This window comes from Arvicola amphibius, chromosome 10 (assembly GCF_903992535.2).
Source record: "Arvicola amphibius chromosome 10, mArvAmp1.2, whole genome shotgun sequence".
Taxonomy (NCBI): domain Eukaryota; kingdom Metazoa; phylum Chordata; class Mammalia; order Rodentia; family Cricetidae; genus Arvicola; species Arvicola amphibius.
In genome coordinates this window covers 108514910-108534163 of record NC_052056.1, presented here as the reverse complement: position 1 = coordinate 108534163, position 19254 = coordinate 108514910, and the positions used below count along the sequence as shown (strand labels likewise).

The following is a 19254-nucleotide window of genomic DNA, read 5'->3' as shown; positions in this document are numbered from 1 at the left end:
CCTGGACTTTGTCACCAGGACAATGTGGATGGCTGATGCTGGTGTCTATATTTAGTCCTCTTGAGTGAACACAGGAGTTCACGTGCTTGGCACCAGTTAGGAATTTCCCACACATTCCCCATTTAGGGAAGTGCTGATCCGACCCCCACGTCAGAGGATGCCTTGCTCCCATCCCAGTCCCCCCGTCTTGTCATCACCCAGGGAGCAGTGAGAAGAGTGGCTTGAAGTCCTTGTAGAAGGCATCTCAAGTGTCCCCAGAGCCTAAGGGCCTCTGGAGATCAAGGCTTCTGCTGGGTTCTGTGGTTCCGTGACGGAGACGGGGTACATGCAGCAAGGACGAAAGAAATGGCAAGAGTCCTTGGTGTTAGCCTAGAAACTGCTGGTCCTTCAGTCTTAGCTGTTGGCTCCATTGCAGGGTCATGACGTCATTCTGGCTTGGCTTTCAGGAAACACAAAATAACTTACTTGATGCATAAATTAGAGGGTTTGATATCATTTCAAAAAGCCAACATTACGGAAGAAAGTTTCTCGCCAGAACAGGCAGGCTGGCCTTGGCAAGCTAAGGCAGAGCTGAGCCAGCCTCTTTAGCAGGAATGTGTCCAGGGACGTCAGAAAGATTCATCTAGAACTGACAGGGAGAACCAAACTCCCTATCTGAAGTTACAACCCCAGAAGACTGTGCGGAAGAGGCAGCAAACACTGGACATGTCCCCACCTACGAGCCACAAATCAGTATCAAGGATACACACGGGTAGGGTGAGCTCTCAGGATGGAGGCAGGGGTGGGTTGGGGGCCGGGGTGGGGTCAGGAGGGTCGGGATAGAGCTAGAGAAGTTTCCAGAGTCAGATGAGTGGCATCTGGCTGCCTCTCCTGCAGTCAGACGTGACAAGTTGTGGGACCAGGAGTGCTAGATCCTATCCGTGTCCAGTTCAGCCCTTGCTCCATCTATCTGCAGAAGTGAGGAGGGGAGGGGAGAATCGTGTGTGCCCAGTGTTTGATGATAACTGGGGCTTGGGTTGAGACTCCTGCAGTTTTTTGTTTCCAAGCCAGCTGGTTCCTTCACCACACAGATCTGTTACCTCCCCATAAATGGGAAGAAAGCCCAGGACTCACCCACAGTACTAGCCATCCTCTGGATCTGTGCTTTCTGCAGCCATCCGAATTGACCGTGGGTCCAGAATATCCAGGAGAAATGCATTGGTACTGAAAACGCATGGGCATTTTGTCTTTTTGGTCACAGTGGTTCCCTAAGTAGTACAGAGAAGCAGCTGCTCACAAGGAATTCACACCATCTTCAGTACTGTAAGCCAAGGGAGGTGGTTTGAACTCTCCAGGAAGCAGGTTCTCCACATGTAGATAGAAACCCCTTTTGGGAGGAAAATGGCCTTTATACAGGGGTCACCTAAGACCATCAGAAAACACTGATACTTGCATTATAATTCATAACAGCATCAAAATTACAGTTATGAAGTAGCAATGAAAATGCATGTTTGGGGGTCACCACAACATGAGGAACTTGATTAAAGGGTCAGTTTTAGGACAGTTGAGAACCATTGCTCTAGGGGAATAGGAACGGGTTCTCTGTACACATGGCACTATTTTATGTAAAGAACTTGAGTATATGTGGACTTAGGTATCTCGGTAAGGAGGGGTTTTGAAATCATCCTCTATGGACACCAAGCAATGGCTGTATTTGAAGAAGTGGGGGAAGGAGCCAATTATTCTAAGCATTCCTAAAGAAAGTGTTTGGTAGAACTTAGCCTTAATAGCCTTTATTAAATAGTAAATTATCTCTACCCAGAATGTTCTAGAGCTTGGTACTTTCCTTTTGGGGTTTATTTCCTACCTGCCACTCACTCACCTGGAAGGTTCAGAGCTGTTTGCTATGACGTGAGGGATCCCACCCAGTGATTGTGCTGTCCCCGTGAGATGCTGGCTGCAGTGGGATGGTGTGGTACTTGTCAGACACTGGGTACAGTAGGATGGTGCTGTACCCATCGTCAGACACTGGGTACTGTGGGAAACTGAGGGAGACATTGGCTTTGGGTTTGAAGTTGGGGTGAGTTTACTGTTTTTGTTAGGATTTGACAGTTCACTGCCAGATACTGTCTGAATCTTTGTGACTCTGGCGCCTTTCTTGTGCTATTCTTTGATTGATATGCTTAAGAGTTTAGCTCTTTGCCTGTGTTTGAGAAGCAGAGGATGTGACTTTTCCAAATTGTTTTCGATGTAGAAGTAAGTTATTTTTCTTACTAGCTTACTGCAATGCAAATACTGAAATGACCCTTCCCAAAGCACTAAATTAGTACAGGCTGGCTGTCAGGTAGCCATTGGAGGCTACCGTTAGAACAAGTGTAAAAGTCCTGGGGTCAATTAGATAAGAATACTTTCCGTGTTCTGGTATTCTGCTCCTCTACATTCTTTTAACTGTGTCAAAATTGGCTGGGGATGTGGCTCAATCATAGAACACAGCCCTGGCATGTGTGAAGCCCCAGGTTTGATCCCAAGACATACACACACACATTCACATACACACACACACACACACGTGCACGCATACACATGTACACATATTCACACACACGCACGCATTCATGCACACACACATTCACGCACACACACGCACACATTCACACATTTATGCACACTCATGCAGACTCTATAGTCAGTGCAGAGCCTCGAGAAGTACTAAAAAAAAAAATCAGAGCAAGGGGTTAGGGACATAGCTCGATGCTTGTCTCTTCTGGCGTGTGTACCACACTGGGTTTTGTCTCTGCACTGCAAAAATAAATAAATAGGTAGATCAGATGGATAGATGGATTGGTGACAGGTATAGATAAATAGAAGATAGATACATGATCGGGCGGTGGTGGCGCACGCCTTTAATCCCAGCACTTGGGAGGCAGAGGCAGGCGGATCTCTGTGAGTTCGAGGCCAGCCTGGTCTACAAGAGCTAGTTCCAGGCCAGGCTCTAAAAAAGCTGCAGAGAAACCCTGTCTCGAAAAACCAAAAAAAAAAAAAAAAAAAAAAAAAAAAAAGATAGATACATGATAGGAAGTAGACGGTAAGTAAGATAGATAGATGACAGATGACAGGTAAAGCAGTTACTCATATTGTTCTATTAGTAAATAAAACTCGGGAGTCAGATATTGGGGTAAAAACCTGATAGATCCTAGGACAATAGAGAAATGATCAGCTGACCCTGCCTCTCATCCTTTCCAGATCCAAAAAGGAAAGTGAACCTTTTTAGGCCTCTCCCTTTTCCTTCCTGTGTCTAATCTGGCTCTGCCAAAAATATGGTTAATTCTGGCCAGCTGAAGGTTGACTCCGCCCTCTGATTCAAGATTTAATTTTATTGGCAGTCTTGGGAGTGTCACAGTGTGATCAAAATATCCCACAACAACAGACAGATAATTGGTAGATGATATATAGATGTTTGATAGATATATAATATAGATGATAGACAATAGAGATAGATAGATGATAGGCAGGCAGGCAGACAGACAGACAGACAGACAGACAGACAGATAGATAGAACCAGAGCCCGTCTGAACATAGGTGACTAATACAGAGACATGCCTACCACTATGGATATTGTCTAGCTACAAATAAAGTCAAAGGAAACCGTGCATCTGTGACACCACCTAACACACAGGTGCTATTGTGGTTGTATTACATCTGCTTGTTCATTTAATCCCACATTGGTAGTGGCATCTTCTGAGAGTTTGGAAGACAGCGTTCTGTGGCATAATCACTGCCTGAACTCAGGGAAAGCAGAACTGCCTCAGGCTGAAGGAACAGAGCCTCGGGAATGGTGTGGGTGGGAGTCGGTCTTAGCTGATTAGTGCTGATGCAGCAAAACGTTTCCACCTTTGCTGCACGAGCCACAGAAGTTTATGTCTTAGAGCTGTGAGGGCGGGAAATCCAACACCAATGCTGGCCCAGTTTCTGACGAGGGCCCACACATTCCAAGATGGCCCCTTCTCAGTTGTCTTGCTTGTACTTGGAAAAGAGGTAAGCTGCTCCTGGTGCTTCTTTAGCGAGAGTGCTAAATCCCACTCATGGGAGCTCCACCCCCATGACCGGATCAGCTCTCAGAGCCCCTCACCTAACCGTGTCAGCTGGGGAGTTTCCACATACGGATTTGAGTGAGTCCCAGACACTCAGACCACACAGGGGCCACTGCTCTTTACAGTCAGATCTTTTGGTGGACATCCTTCAAAGACTTGTTAGTTAACAACCGCTGATAGCTCTCCCATGAGCTTGCTGATGCTAAATAGCAGCTGGACCACGGAGCTAGTTCTCCAGGTGTCTCCAGGTATCCATCAGGACAACAGAGTTCCTTCCAGCATTATGAATAGCATGCCATTGCTTAGCAAAGGCCCTTTGGTTGACCTGAGGTTCTCCCAGAAGCCCACAGTAAACTACCTTAGCCTAAATCAGTGGATCTCAACCTTCCTAATGCTGTGACCCTTTGATATAGTTCCTCATGTTGTGGTGACCCCCTGCCGAAAAATTATTGTCGTTGCTACTTCGTAACTGTAATTTTGCTACTGTTAGGAATCATTCTGAAATTACCTGTGTTTTCCAATGGTCTTAGGTGTCCCCTGTGAAGGGGTCATTCAATCCTCCAAAGGGTCTCAAACCACAGGTTGAGAACTGCTGGTCTAAAGCAGCTAACTCACAAGCCCAATTGTGAGAACCGCCTCCGGTTTCATGGAGCGCAGGTTCCTGAGAGGCGCTCCTGGTTTGGCTTTCGGCTGCTGTGGTGAACACTGACCAAAACCAACTTGGAGAGGAAAAGGTTTAATTTGGCTGGCATGTCTTCATCATGGCCCGTCATCAAGCATGAAGATGAGTAGATCTTTGGGGGCCCATGGACTGAGATTGCTCATAAGCTCTTCTTCATTTGAAGAATGAGCCAACATGACCCGTGTGTGTTGTTATTCCTCATGGGACCTTACATGAAATGCTGATTTCTTTTTCCGTTCTACCAGCTTTTCAAGTAGCCACTGTCCTAGTTGACTTTCTGCTCTTGTGAGCAAAAACATGACCGAAAGCAGCTTGGGGAGGAGAGGGTTTATTTGCCTTACATGTCCCAATTACAGTTCATCCTCGAGCAAAGTTAAGGCTGGAACCATGCGTGAACACGACTTTACAGCCTGGCTCCCTATGGCTTGCTCAGTGTGCTCTTTAGACAATGCAGTACCATATGCACAGGGTGGAACCACTCATCGTGGGCTGGGCCCTTCCACGTCGTCATTAATCAAGAAAATGCCCTGTAGACATGCCTACAGACCAATCTGATGGAGGTAATTCCTCTGTCGTGGGTCCCCTTCCCAGGCGACTCTGTGTCAAGTTGACAGAAAACTGACAAGCACAGTCACGAAAGGCAAGGGTGGCCAGTCATTAAGGAGCGTTGTGCTAATTAGCCTTCCAACGCTATAATAAGATGCCTGACATAATTATAAACAGAAAGGGGTAGTTAGTGCTCAGCTTCAGAATTCCTAACCTTTGATCAGATGAACCACTGCTTTAGACCTCCGGAGGGCATGAAACCTCAGGATGGAACCAGTTGGGAGCTTGGGGCAGAACAAGCTGCTACGTCATGGCTAGGAAGAGAAAGAGGGCAGTGTCCTGCAATCTTCCTAAAGGGTACAGTCTCAATGACTTAACTCCTGTTAGACCCCACCCCTTAAAGATTCATAGCACCTCCTGGTCATACCCCTGGGAATGAAGCCTCTAACACAGACCTTTCGGGGAGGCACTGAACATGCAGACTGTAGACAACAATCACGAGGCCTTGAAGATACCCATGTTATGTGTTTGGTCCACAGTTTAGCCAAAGGAAGTCCCTTTGGATGCCAGTTTTCATTAGGCATACCTTCTGTTGAATGACAGAAACTTTCTCTGAATAGCTGGTGTCTCTGACTTCTGAGAAGTATTTCCTTATCATTCTCAGTAAAATCTTAAGGACCCCTCTGCAGTGGCTCGTAAACGCAGACTGAATATGTAGTGTGTCTTTGGGTGCTTAAGTGTTTGACGTCACGGAATGTAACTGATGTGAAAACAAGTGACCAGTGAGTTACAAGTGGCCATTTTGCCCTGAATAATACTTCAAATGCATAGTACCTCCTGTGCCTTAGAGTAATGTCCAGAGTGGATCAAAACTCATAGAAACCTTGCTGTCGCCAGGTCTTAGGAGAGAAACGTTGCATGTCAGGGCTGCTGCTCTGATTTTCATTATTCATTAGACAGAAGAATAAACTTAAGGGAATAATTGTTTTTTTTTTTTAAAAAAAGCTTATGTGTGTGTTATACACACACACACACACACATATGTATATGTATGTATGTATCTGGGCTTTTTCATGGTTAAGAATCAGCCACTATCATTAAGAACTTGAACAAGAATCTATAGGATACAGTAAATATGCTAGTATATTACTGTGTGGATAAAAGATGTTCTTAGAACTATTCCAGGCTGGTGGAACCGTGTGACACAGAGAAAGGATGGCTGTGGGTGTCACTGTATATTAATACGCAAGCGGATGAGCCTGACCTGGCTCTGCTGGGTTTGTATAAGGAGGGTGTTTCTCACCTTCAGGGCTAGCCCTGCTTGTTTACTATGCTTTATTTGTTAAACACGTGACTATGCTTCTGGCACAGGAGGGGCCTCTGAGCATCCCTTTTATTGTTTTCAGAGTGAAAGTGCCCTTGCGAAGGAAAAGGAGCTGACAGTTGAGCTTGCAAGCATCAGGGATGAAGTCGGTAAGTCAGGCATCTAACGTGAAGACTGTTTACCACTCTAGAGGTGGTGGGACCCGGGAGAAGGGAGCCCTAAACTGGGGTGGCCTTACGCAATAGCCCACTTCACTCAGACCATCAGACAGTTTATACCCCGAGGGTTAAGAAAGGTCACCTGAGTGGAGTTCTCATGAGTTCAAGCTGTGTTCAGTCACAAAGACAAGCTACATGTGGCCAAAAAAACAAACAAAAAACCAAAAAAAAAAAAAAAAAACCAATCCACACTTCTCCATAGAGGTATATAAACTATGGCCACTTGTAATCAATTATCCAGAGAGAACACACTCCTACCCCCTACATCTGGGAGGAGCACAAAAGAACATACCTAGTGCAATTCGTGTCTTGGTGTCTCCTGTAATAAGCCAAATCAGACCTGCCTAGACCAGTGAGGCATCTGTTAGAGCCTCAGAGAGAACCATAATTCTTACAGGTATGGCATGAGAGAGACAGTCTCTCACAGCTGGCAATTGAACTAAGCAGGCCTTGGCTGTTCTTCACAGATCACAGCACGCCCATCAGTCTCTATCACGGGTTGTGACAAGTGTCCCTCCCTCTAGGCACCCCCCTAAGCCATCCTGGGTTGTGTGAAATGTGTGTTGTGTGGCTTCCGGCATCTGTGTGCACCTTGCTGTGAAAGCACTGTCCTCTCAAGAAGGGTTAAAAAAACACCTGTCTGGCTGAAACCGAATTCTGAGGGGTCATATGGAAATGTGTCATCTTAAGGGATGGTCTGGTATATTCAGAGACTTTGTCAAAATAAGGATAATCTCCAGATCCCCTAGAATGTGACAGGAGACAGGCTTCCTCTCGAGATGAGGGGCTGGCAAAGGTGTTTGCTATGTCCCAACCCCCTAGCCCACCCCACTTCATTCTCTTTCTTCCTTTTATCCCCAGGATTGGGGATTAAACCCAGGGCTTTGTTTATGCTAAGCATTCACTAGACCACTGAGCTACAGACATTGTAAAAATATTTTATTTGAAACAGGATCTCATTAAGTTACCCAGGCTGACCTTGAACTCACTCTGCAGCCTGGTCTGGCCTAAAATGTGTGACTCTTTGACCTTAGTCTCTTGAACAGCTGGTTTTACAGGCCTGTGTCCCAAGGCCCCTGCCTTCTTCATGCCATTTTCTCTCTTGTCTACCCACTGCTCTGTGTCCCCAGGAATCAATTCACAAACCATGGCCTTTTCCATTGGCCCGCTGTTCTAGTCACTGTATGCCTTTACCCTCTACCTATTGTGACTTCGGGAGCAGCCTACCTATGCAGGTGTGAGCTCCTCCGTCAAGTAAAGGAGCTTGACCCATCCGGGCCACCCTTGGCAGGTTGTCAGCTGTCTGACTTTCTCTAGTGGCCACCGGTTTCTCAGCTCAGAAGCGGTTGTTTCTCCTCCCCACAGACAGCCGGGCCCTGTGAGAACACAACCAATAGCAGTATTGTATGCCTGTCCTGCCTGCATGGGACCCACAGCAACAGGGTCCCCACCCCTGCCCCCTGCCCCAAAGAGTTGGAGGACTAACCCAGGCGTAGGTTTAGCTGAGAAAGGCCAGCTAGGCAGGCCGTGGTGGAGCTTGGGAGGGACGCTCCCAGGAACCCGAGGCTCATGAGATCGGTGCTGAAGCTGTTGCAGAAGCAGCCACCAGAGAGGGAGAAGTGACAGTCTCCCTGCTGGAAAAGTGTCACCTGCTCATTTTGTTGTCGCCGTTTCCATGGAGATTGAATCTCTTGAAGTCATCACCATCTCTTCTAATTTGCTACTATGGGGTCTTACCACAGAGACCATCCACGGGCCATGCATGAGCGGCTGAGGGCACCCTTGCTAAGGTCAAGTGTTGTTTTCGTACCCCTTTGGGGAGCTCTTGCCATCCATTCACTGGAGGAGCCCTGGGGTCCCCAGGTGATGTGCTCTCATATGATACATTCGAGAGACCTCCCCGCAGGTGTCTCTCCTCCTGGGAGTCACTAAAAGAACGTTCTTCCAAGGAGTCTGCCTTCTCAGCGAGACATTTCTTCTTCTCCAACGCTAGCTGCAAAGATCCCCCTCCTCCAGCTCAGCCCCTGTGCACCGAGGGATAGGACTGAGCCCTCTTTCCAAATAAGGCTACTAAACAGTGAGTGTGACAGTCACTGTCCTGCAGGTCAGTCCCCAGGTGACGGTGACTGAGCGTAGCTGTGAACCCTGGGTCTTGTCCCTGCTTCAGTTACAACCCAGCCTCCCAGGGGACCCCTAATAGGACTGTGGAGGCAACTCAGAGGCAAGGGAGTAAAAAGAGATCCCCAAAAGTCCTGATTCAGAGTGACAGCCACCGCATGGTCAAATAGATACTTCACAGTGACACTTTGTAAGCAGATATGACTTAAACTGTTTGTGTGTCCTTACAGCCCAGTGGTCATTTAAAAAAAAATAGCTGAAATTGGAGATGAAGCAGTGTTTTGTTCCCTTTAAGCAGCCATGGTTACTTGCTAGAGTGATGTTTGAGCTGTTGGCTGGCCCGGCTCTCAAGCCTTAGGATCAGGTTGGATAATGCCACCCTGAGGTCGTGTTTCACAGGGTGTGCCCCTCTGTGCTTTTTATCAGTGCAGCAGCTGCAGCACAGCTTCCCAAATACGGCATCCTAGAAAGAAACTCAGTGTGACTAGTGTGAGCCAAATGTCAAGGACCTCGGAGTCCCAACAGAGCATTGACCTTGGGGTGTTCAGATGTCCTACAGGGCTGCGTGTGTTGGCTGCAGTGACGTGCTATTGGACTTAGTGACGCTTCCCTCGCTGGCCAAGAGGTTGGAGTGTAAACACGAGTGGATGTTTGGGGACCCAGGAAGTAAAGTTGCTCATAAGCCCTTCTTCATGCAGGATGAACCTGACCAGTGTGCATGGTCCCTCAGAGCGTCCTTAGAGACTAAGGCAGACCCGTGCTTATTGCATCCATCCAGGTCCATACTCAACTCTTCTTAAAAGGCTTAGGCCCACCTGCCTAGGGGTGGTTCCACACACAGTGGGCAGGGCCTTCCTACATCAATCGTCAATCAGGAAAATGTCCATAGGCCAGTCTGATGGAGACATTTTCTCAGGCAAGGCTTCTGATTTCCAGATGACTCCGGCTCATATCAAATTTATGAAAAAACTAGCCAGCCTAGTCGGCAAGCTGTTAGGACACGAACACCCATGCTATCTGTGATCGGTGTCAGGAAAACACTGAGGGACTTAGTCTCTGGAGTTTTCATGCACAAGACAGCGAGCCAGTACCCTGAGATGCTGAAGTCGGCCTCTGAATGTGTTTCTCCCGAGTAGGAGTGTGTTTGCAGCTGGCTCCAGGCTTGGGTGCTCCAAAGAACCTTGGGTGAGTTGGCTTGACCTCTTGGACCCTCGGGTTCCTCTTCATACAATGAAAGCCAATTCCAGAAGAGGCTGCTGGGAAGGGCTTGGCCGAAGCGCAGCAGCATACAGAGGTAGAAAACAGAGTTATCCTCTGCAGATTGAGTTTCTCCCCGGAGAGATGTCTGCCCCACCATGAGCAGGCTTTGGACAGAGGATGCCAGTCTGATGCCCTTGGGTTGGACGTGCCAAGCCCAATGGCACAACCTTTAGCCATCTCTGGAAACTTCTAAGTGCAGCTGGATTTGTACTGGGTTTGAGTTTAAGTAATTTGATTTCTGCATTAGTGCTAAGAATAGAAGCAGAATCATCTGCCCATTAGGAAAAAAACAAACAAAAACAAAGACGAAAGCCTAGTAGAGACAAAGTAGAAGTCCTCGGCCGCACCGTGGCTGGTCCATTCATCCCAGGGGATGCTCTGCTCTTGAAGCAACTCTCACTCCACTGTGGAGACGGCATTTGTGGCAGAACAGAGGCAGAAGGGCATGTGGGAATCCATCGTCAGTCGATTAACTGTAAAATTGTGGTCTGCTTTTGCTTCCCTTAAAGAAGAAGGCAAAGCCTTCTCACTGACTTCTGACGGGTGCAGAGAGGAAGACCCCCCCCCCCCAAGTACCAGTCCTTGACACTCCTTAACAGTTGATTCTCACAGGAGTTACAGGAGGCAGGGACCCAAAGCAAAGGAAGAGGCTGGAGAGATGGAATTTCCAGAAAGCTGTGAATTCAGACAGGGTAGAGAAGAAGAAGTTGCCAAAAGTAGGAATAGCTCAAATGTTAATATGTTAGGGTAGACTTGCCCATCTCCGGCCTAATGGTTGCTGCTTCCTAACTCATAAAATTACGGCCCCAGGTTCTACCTATGGCTGTTGATAAGCTTCCATCCATTCTCCCCACTTCGGGCTTGAATAAATGCAACAGTGGTGCCTACCGTGTAGTCAGACCAGTGCTTATAGGTGGTTCTCTATTCTGGCCCCTGTCAGAGTCATCTGGAGCAGCAGAAACAAGACACTAGACAGCAAGACTTGGGTGGGTTTTATTGTGTGACGTTTTACTCTTTTGCTCGTTTGACTTCTTAGTCTTTTGAGTCTTTCCAGCTCACTCACAGGGTGCTTAATCACTTGCAGGGGCTTTTCTTAGTGATGAATGCCTGGCCTTAGCTTGACTTGCTTCTTGCCAGCTTTTCTTAAATTATTCCATCTCTCTTTGACCTCAGGGCTTTTATCTTTCTCTATGTCTTTTTTCTTTCCTTACTCTGTGTCTGGCTGGGTGGCTGGGTGGCTGGATGGCTGACCCCTGAAGTCTTCCTCCTCTTGTTCTGTCCTTGCTCACCCCTCTTCCTCCTTTCTCCTTCTATTTATTCTCTCTGCCTGCCAGCCCCACCTATCCTTGTCCCTCCCTCGCTATTGGCCGTTCAGCTCTGTATTAGGACCATCAGGTGTTTTAGACAGGCAAAGAATCACAGCTTCACCGAGTTGAACAAATGCAGCATGAACAAAAGCCACACACCTTACAATAATATTTGCCAACAAGATGTTTAATCTCCCATATGTTTACTAAGAACTTTTACAGTCAGTGCACACTCTGAAAAAGTGGGTTTTGATCTGAATCCAAACCAGGTAGGGGAATGTTAGTGGCAGCAGGGGAGATGCAGGTGGGTCCTCCCTACTGTAGCCCGAGGAGCTCCCTCACTTAGGGCCCCCCACTCACATAAAGAATCTCAAGAAGTGTGTCTGGGTGAGGGTGTATGCCCGTGAATGACGATGCCCATAGATGCCACAGGCATCCGATCCAGTTCCCCCAGAGCTGGAGTTACGGGCAATTGTGAGTCACCCAACATGGATGCTGGGAGCTGAACTCATGGTCTTTGCAAGCCACCTCATCAGCTACCAACAGCATCTGCTGGAGAACACAACCGTCAACGAGAGAATGAAAAAGCAATTGTGAATATATACAAAAATAAAAATAGAACACGTCAAAATCTGTGCTGCAAAAACTCTCTGGTCAGCATAGTTGAATCCTCCCATTCAATCTGTCCACAAAATTTGGGAAGACACCCAAAATACACTAACCACTCCATAGGTGATCAGATGGTGAAGAGCGAGTGTTATTTGAAAACAGAAATTTTTGCTCCCAGAGGTCTCGTCTGCTGTCAGCAGTTTGAGCTTGTTGATAGAGTTTCAGAAAGACTAATTTCCTTGCATGCTGCACCGCCCAGCATGACAAGGTCTGGGAATCCTGCCCCTCTTGCAGGAAAATGAGATGGGGAAAAAAAAATCAAATCAATGATCTCGGCCACTCTGATTAAATTTCATTCTAGTAAATGTCATTTTCCAAAGTCATTTTGGTTTATCTCCCAAACAGGTGCTTACCCATGCGCGGTAATATTGAACCTGCCAATTCCCAGAGACTGGGTTGGTTGCCATGGAAAATACATTACAGCTACAACTACACACACCACACACACACACACACACACACACACACTGCTATACTTTTTAAAAAAAACACTGATTTATTCTATGTGACCACCACATACTTTTTTGATATTTATAAAGCCCTGTTGTAGCTATGTGCTTAGCACATTCTAATCATTTTCTGTGGAGATGTCTGTGTTGAGATCTTTTTAATACTGAGTCTGTTAAGGCTAGTTTTGCCTCCCCATATATGTTAATGATGTGCGCAGGGTTACGGATGGGGTGTGGCATGTGTATGAGGGCCTGGCATCTTAGTCACTGTTCTGTTGCTGTGAAGAGACACCATGACAAGGCAACTCACCAAGAAAGCTCCTTAGCTGGGGGCTTGCTTACAGCTTCAGAGTTAGTCCGTGATCACCATGGTGGGAAAAATGGTGCCAAGCAAGGCGTGAGCTTGGTGTGCTGATCCTCAGGCCACAGGCAGAGAGAACTGCCCCTAAACCCCCTTGGGCATGGGCACCTTCGCGCATTGTGGAGTCCGATCCTGTCACGGATTTGAGACCCTATGCGTTTAGTATATAAACAACAGTATATAATTTACAAAGGCTCTCCATGTATATTACTTCATTCTAACCTGATGACAACCATAGGAGACAGGTAGGGTGGATGATGACATGACCACCGAATAAGGTAAAGAAACTGTGGCTAGAGACACCAAGTCACAGCTCTGTAAAGACTTGTCATTCCTCCCTTCCGTGGCCACACCAGACTGCCGTCATGCTGGAAGGTCCGAATGGTACTTGAGGGAATGTAATAAAAAGCAAGGAAATTACATATAATATATATCCTGTAATGTGCTGAGACATTTTGAAATATATATATATATATATATATATATATATATATATATACACAATGGAAATTGTAGCCTCATACAAATTCTGTGTATATAGTCTCTTCCTGCCATGGTTCTCTCATACACACAAATATTCTGCTGTGCACCAAATATTTTCCTGTGTATCAGAAGCCTCTGGCCCAGGCTGAGCACAATGCACATTCCCCTTTCGCTGTTGCATTCAAATTCATAAACTTAATTGAATGCAAGAGACAAACCCTTTGCCAAAGCATGAAGAGTAAATAAGAGCCTGACAAAGGCTCTGACCCCAGAAATGCCTGCTTATGTGCAGAGTCAGAGGCCAACAAGTTCAGTCGTCTCTCTGTAGTCATGGGTTTCACACCCACAGATTCCACAGACACAGATCAAAAGTAGTGTATACGATTCCCATATATTCCCAACATGTAGATTTTTTCCTTGTCATGCTGCCCTAAACAATGTAGTCTAACATAAAGTGTACAGGTTCTGGGTATATTCCATCACTCCATCAAAGGGACTTGGGCATCTTTGGATTCGGCTGTTGCTGGAAGCGGGTGTCCTGGAACCATCTCCGTTAATACCAAAAGACAGCAGCGCCTCGGACCCAAGGAAGTGAGGCAGTAGGGGTCTTAGAGTTTTAGAGAGTATGTAACGGAGGCCAGAGTCCGGAGAAATCTGTAAGCACTAAGCAACTGAGCCTAGAGGAAGCCGAGGAGCCCTTGACAAAAGTTCTTCCGTATACTTGATCTTTTACAAAGGTGCCGCTGAAGATATCATTGGCTTAACCTCTGTATTGGCAAGATAATGAAGACAGTTGTGTTTTGTCCACAGGTAGCCTTAAGCAAGAAGGATGAGTATGTGCTCACGGTAACCAATTAATTTCTTGCATGAAGGGCAAGGCTTGTGTTTGGATCTAAGACATACATTTTTGTTTTTCCCAGACAGATTCTTCAATGCTGATGTTTTTCTCCTCATATCTAATGCCCCTGTGATTTTTCTTGTTCCTCCGCCAGGACCACATTTATATGTTCCAGAGTACCGTTGCTTCCTTTACTCGCGCAGTGTGCCAGACGTGGAACAAATCAGTCTAAATTACAGTGCCTGTCCATTCTTCAGGGCACCCTTTTTTAATGAAAACTGTTTTCCCAGCCAGGCTATGTGCTTTGGGAAAGCCATTTCTGTTGAAAACAATCATAGCTGGACCAATTTTTGCATCACACATAACCATGAAAACTTAACTAGCTCCTTCAGTAATCTAGCTAAAGCCTCAGAACTCCCTGGGTTGAAGATGTGGCTCAGTCATAGAGCACTTGTATAGCTCAATTGCTGGGGTCACCTCTGGTATGCAAACAAAAAGGGAAGGAAGGAAGGAAAGAAGGAAGAAAGGAAGGAAGGAAGGAAGGAAGGAAGGAAGGAAAGAAGGAGAAAATCCTTGAGTCTCTTTCACATAATTCTCTCTTTAAAAGGCTCCTGCTGGGGCTGGAGAGATGGCTCAGTGTTTAAGAGCACATACTGCTCTTGCAGAGGTCCTGAGTTCAGTTCCCAGCTCCCACCTTGGGTAGCTCACAACCACCCTGTAACTCCAACGCCAGAGGATCTGGCGCCCTCTTCTGGCCTCTTTAGGCAATTGCACTCACATGCACATACCTACACACAGACACATTTATACACATAATTAAAATGTAATAATAATAATAATAATAACAATACATTTGAAAGGCTTCTGCTGATGACAGTGGTCAGAGCCTAACTAATCAGAATGATGGTTTGAGTAAAGCATCATCCTGAGAGACCAGGCTGAGAGATAAATATGGGCATTGATTAGCAAATTCACTGTCCTCTAGATTTTGAAATCTGCTTTTTAGTACACCAAGAGTGCCTCTGGCTTCCAGGGAAACACCTGAACTACATTGGCTGGAGCCTGATATAAATTCACGTGGCCAGTTTATTAACTTGTGATGAGAAAGACATCTCTTTATAGGCAGGTCTACCTAGAAAGCTGAACCGATCTTCAGAGGCTGAACAGGGACTAGGTGAATTATTGCCTTGTAAACACAAATGGCACTGAGCTAAGATGTCCTCGGGCAGCCGTCTGCCTGACTCCTTGTTTGTAGACCCTCGGTTCTTAGCCAGGAACCCTGACGAGGCAAGGTGCAAGCATGTTAGAATCACCTGGACGCTTCCACAGACTGCCCGTGCCTTCAAAACTTCCAGCCGTGATATGGTAACTGCTCATGCGAAGCCTGTGGAACACAGTTATGAAATACACAAAAGATAGGGGGCAGTGATTTCCAAGACTCCGACAGAAAAGATGCATAGTGAGTCCCACCTCTCTGCCAAGCGCCATTCTTCAGACGTGGTCACTCATAGGTACTGTGGGCGGTGACCACTGTCTCACTGGGCTGAAGAAGCAGATGTTAGAGTTCAGGGTGATGGAAGTGCTTAGAAAGGATGGGGCAGGTCCTGGGAAAGCACACCATGAGCGGAGAGCTCCATTTCTTAAAAGGGTAGGCTGCACGTGGGCAGAGAGGCCTGCAGGGGGCGCTGCCACCAAGTAAGCGCTGAGGGAGCATCTAACCTGGAGCTTCTTTGCCTCACAAAGTGATTGGAAATTTTAGCCTTTTGCTTTATGAAAATCCATTCTGGGGCATGGGGAGATAGCTTAGTCAGTGAAATGTTTGCCCTACAAGTAGGAAGACTGGAGCTTGAGCCTCAAAACTCAGATTTAAAAGAAAATGCGGGCTGGAGAGATGGCTCAGTGGTTAAGAGCATTGCCTGCTCTTCCAAAGTCCTGAGTTCAATTCCAAACAACCACATGGTGGCTCACAACCATTTGTAATGGGGTCTGGTGCCCTCTTCTCGCCTACAGGCATACAGACAGAATGTTATATACATAATAATAAAATAAATAAATATTTTTTTTTTAAAATGTAAGCTTGATATGGTGGTATAACTATGACCCCAGCACTGGCTGAAACAGTCAGATCCCTGACACTCAGTGGCCAGCCAGCCTAGCCTGCTTGACAAGATCCAAGCAAATGTCTCAAGAAAAAGGTAGCGAGGACCTGAAGGTACTATGTCCTCTGATCTCCATGAAAGCACACATGCACACACAAACCCATCCCTGAGAAAACAAATCCACTCGTTGACACCAGCATGAACCCTTTCTGAGGGTGATGCCCACACTGACCCTATTAGGTAATCCCACTTCGAAAGGCTTCACCAGCTTGACATGGCCAAACTCAGGAACAACCTGCTAGTTCATGAGAGTCAGAGACATGCACAGACCAGTCCCCAGCCGTAGCGGAACCCAGCCAGTTCCCTATTGTTTAAGCGGCCTTCCTGACACATGGTCACAGTGGGGAGGATTCTCTGGGTCTTCCAGCTGAGTGACCCTGGTGTCCTACTACTTACTCAGTGTGGTAGCAGCCTCACCCAAAGGCCTGTCTGAGATAAAGAATCTCATGGTCCACCCCAACTAATCCACAAACCTAATTAACTGATGTCTGTACTTCCCAAGGTCCAGTGAGCGGTTGTTTTAGTGTCTTGCATATGACGATAAATCGCCCACCCAAGTAACAGCCAGGTGTGGCTCTGCTTAGCTTATGAGACGAGGCAAGTCCAGGGTGGTGGAGCCAGACTCCACAATGAATGCCTCTGTTCTGCACCATGCAGCTGCAGCACGTAGAAACTGCTAGAAATGTAGACTCTTAGATCTTGCCTCAAACCTGCTGAATCGTAAACCAACCACGCTACTGAATGTGGGAGCAGCCGATCTGTTTTAATGCCCCCCCCCTCCTGCCCACCTGCCCGTGGTTCTGACATGCTCAAGTTGTGAAAATCCCCGGCTCAAGACAGAACGGTGTAGTGATAACAAGCCAGGGTTTGAGATCCATGCAGATTGGTGTGGACTGTGTGGTCAGCCTTTAATCACATACAGGATACCCAAGAAAATGGGGTCAGAGGCGAGCGTTACTTCGGCTTGTGATCTCGGAGACTTCAGCCCACGATCAGCTGGCTGCATAGCTATGGGACATGCGGTGTGCAAAGAGATCACAGTGATAGACGGGACTTGGCAGAACGCTGTTGCTCATCCCGTGGCAACCAGGATAGAGAGAGCGGAGAAGGGGCCTCTAGCTGGCTCCACAGCCTACATTTTCAGCATCTCCCAGGAATGCCATCATGGAATGGCTCCATCAAGGGATTAATCCATGGGTGAAACCAGAGCCCTTGGGATCCAACCGCTTCCCCAAAGCCCAGCCATGGCGTCCAAGGCTTTAGTATCCAAGAGTCTTGGGGGGGGGGCACTTCACACTCAGATCATAAAGGTCTTCTTGGGCCCATCTAGAAAACAGGAGCGTGAAGTCAAGAGTTATGCTACCTTCCCAGAGCTGTGAGCTCGGTTCCCCATTCACCAAAGTACCCAGGACGGCACCCAGCATACAGTGGGCATTTAATACTTGTTTGCCATGATCTCACCCATGGGCATTACCCCAGCTGCTAGACATTATGCGATCTATGCAGTCCAGCATGGTACCAAGGCATGACTGAGTTTTTCCATTTGAGCTTCCTACTAGTCTAGAAGGGTAGTGTAAATCTCATCTTTCCATTGAGGGAATGAGACTTGGAGGGGTTAATCCCCAACATGGGAAGATGCCCCAACAGTAGTCAGCCCACGCTGTTACACAGCCCGTCCCCTTCTTCAGTGCCACCATGAAGAAATGCTGAATCTTATCTCAAGGTGTCACCTGGGGATCACAGAAGCCTACAATTATTATTTTTTTTTTTGCCTTCTGTTATTACTCTGACCCTGTTCAGGATTGCGTGAAAGGGGTTCACTACGATTCACCACCTGGACTCCCGGAGGTCTGGATTTTCTCCTTAGTTGCCATTTGTGGTGGTTTGAATAGGGATGGCCCCCAGAGACTCAGGTATTTGCCTGCTTGGCAAATAAGGGTGGCACTGTTAGGAGGTGTGGCCTTGATGGAGCAAGTGTGTCACTGTGGGGGTGGCTTTGAGGTCTCCTATGCTCAAGCTATGCCCAGTGTGGCTCAGAGTCTCCTTCTGCTGCCTGTGGATCAGGATGTAGAACTCTCAGCTCCTTCTCCAGCACCATTCTGCCTGCTGGCCACCATACTTCTCCCTATGGTGATAATGGACTAAACCTCTGAAACTATAAGCCACCCCAATTAAATGTTTTCCTTCCAGGCATTTCCATGGTCACGGTGTCTCTTCACAGCCACAGAACACTGACTAAGACACCCCTCCTCCTAGTAGCACCTTGCACTTGACCTTCAGTGACCCCAGTGAGGTGTGGCTTTGATCCAGCCAGACTCCATGCTACATGCTTTGGGGACATGAATACATTTGTCCAGGTTACTTTTCTGTTGGTGTGATTAAAGACTGACATAAAACAGTTTGGGGAGGAGATCACAGTCCGTCGTTCAGGAACATCAGGGCAGGAACTCAAGCAGGAACCTAGAAGAAGGATCTGAGTGGTCCCCATGGCTGACTCAGTTTGCTTTGGCATTCAGCTCAGGCCCACCTGCCCAGGGGTGGTACCACCCACAGTGGGCTGGGTCCTCCCCTGTCAATCATGAATCAAGAAAATGCCCCCAAAGACTTTCCCACATGCTAATTTGATGGGGGCAGTTCTTCAGCTGAGGTTCCCTCTTCCCAGACTAAACCAGTTTCTGTCAAGTTGAAAAAAAAAAAAAAGCACACAATTAAACCCTGGCTTCATCTCTGTGAGATGTAACCTTCATTTGACAGCTGATACTTACTTCTC

The 19254-nt window shown here is 47.1% G+C and overlaps 1 protein-coding gene across 3 annotated transcripts in view; it reads left to right on the top strand.

Annotated features, from left to right (window-relative positions):
• Positions 1-19254, top strand: part of Mtus2 (microtubule associated scaffold protein 2) — a 239542-nt gene that overhangs the window by 193494 nt on the left and 26794 nt on the right. For all 3 annotated transcript variants that reach the window (XM_038346058.1, XM_038346056.1, XM_038346059.1), the window contains one exon: positions 6705-6771. In XM_038346058.1, coding sequence (XP_038201986.1) covers positions 6705-6771 — 67 coding nt within the window. The remainder of the gene's footprint in view (positions 1-6704; positions 6772-19254) is intronic.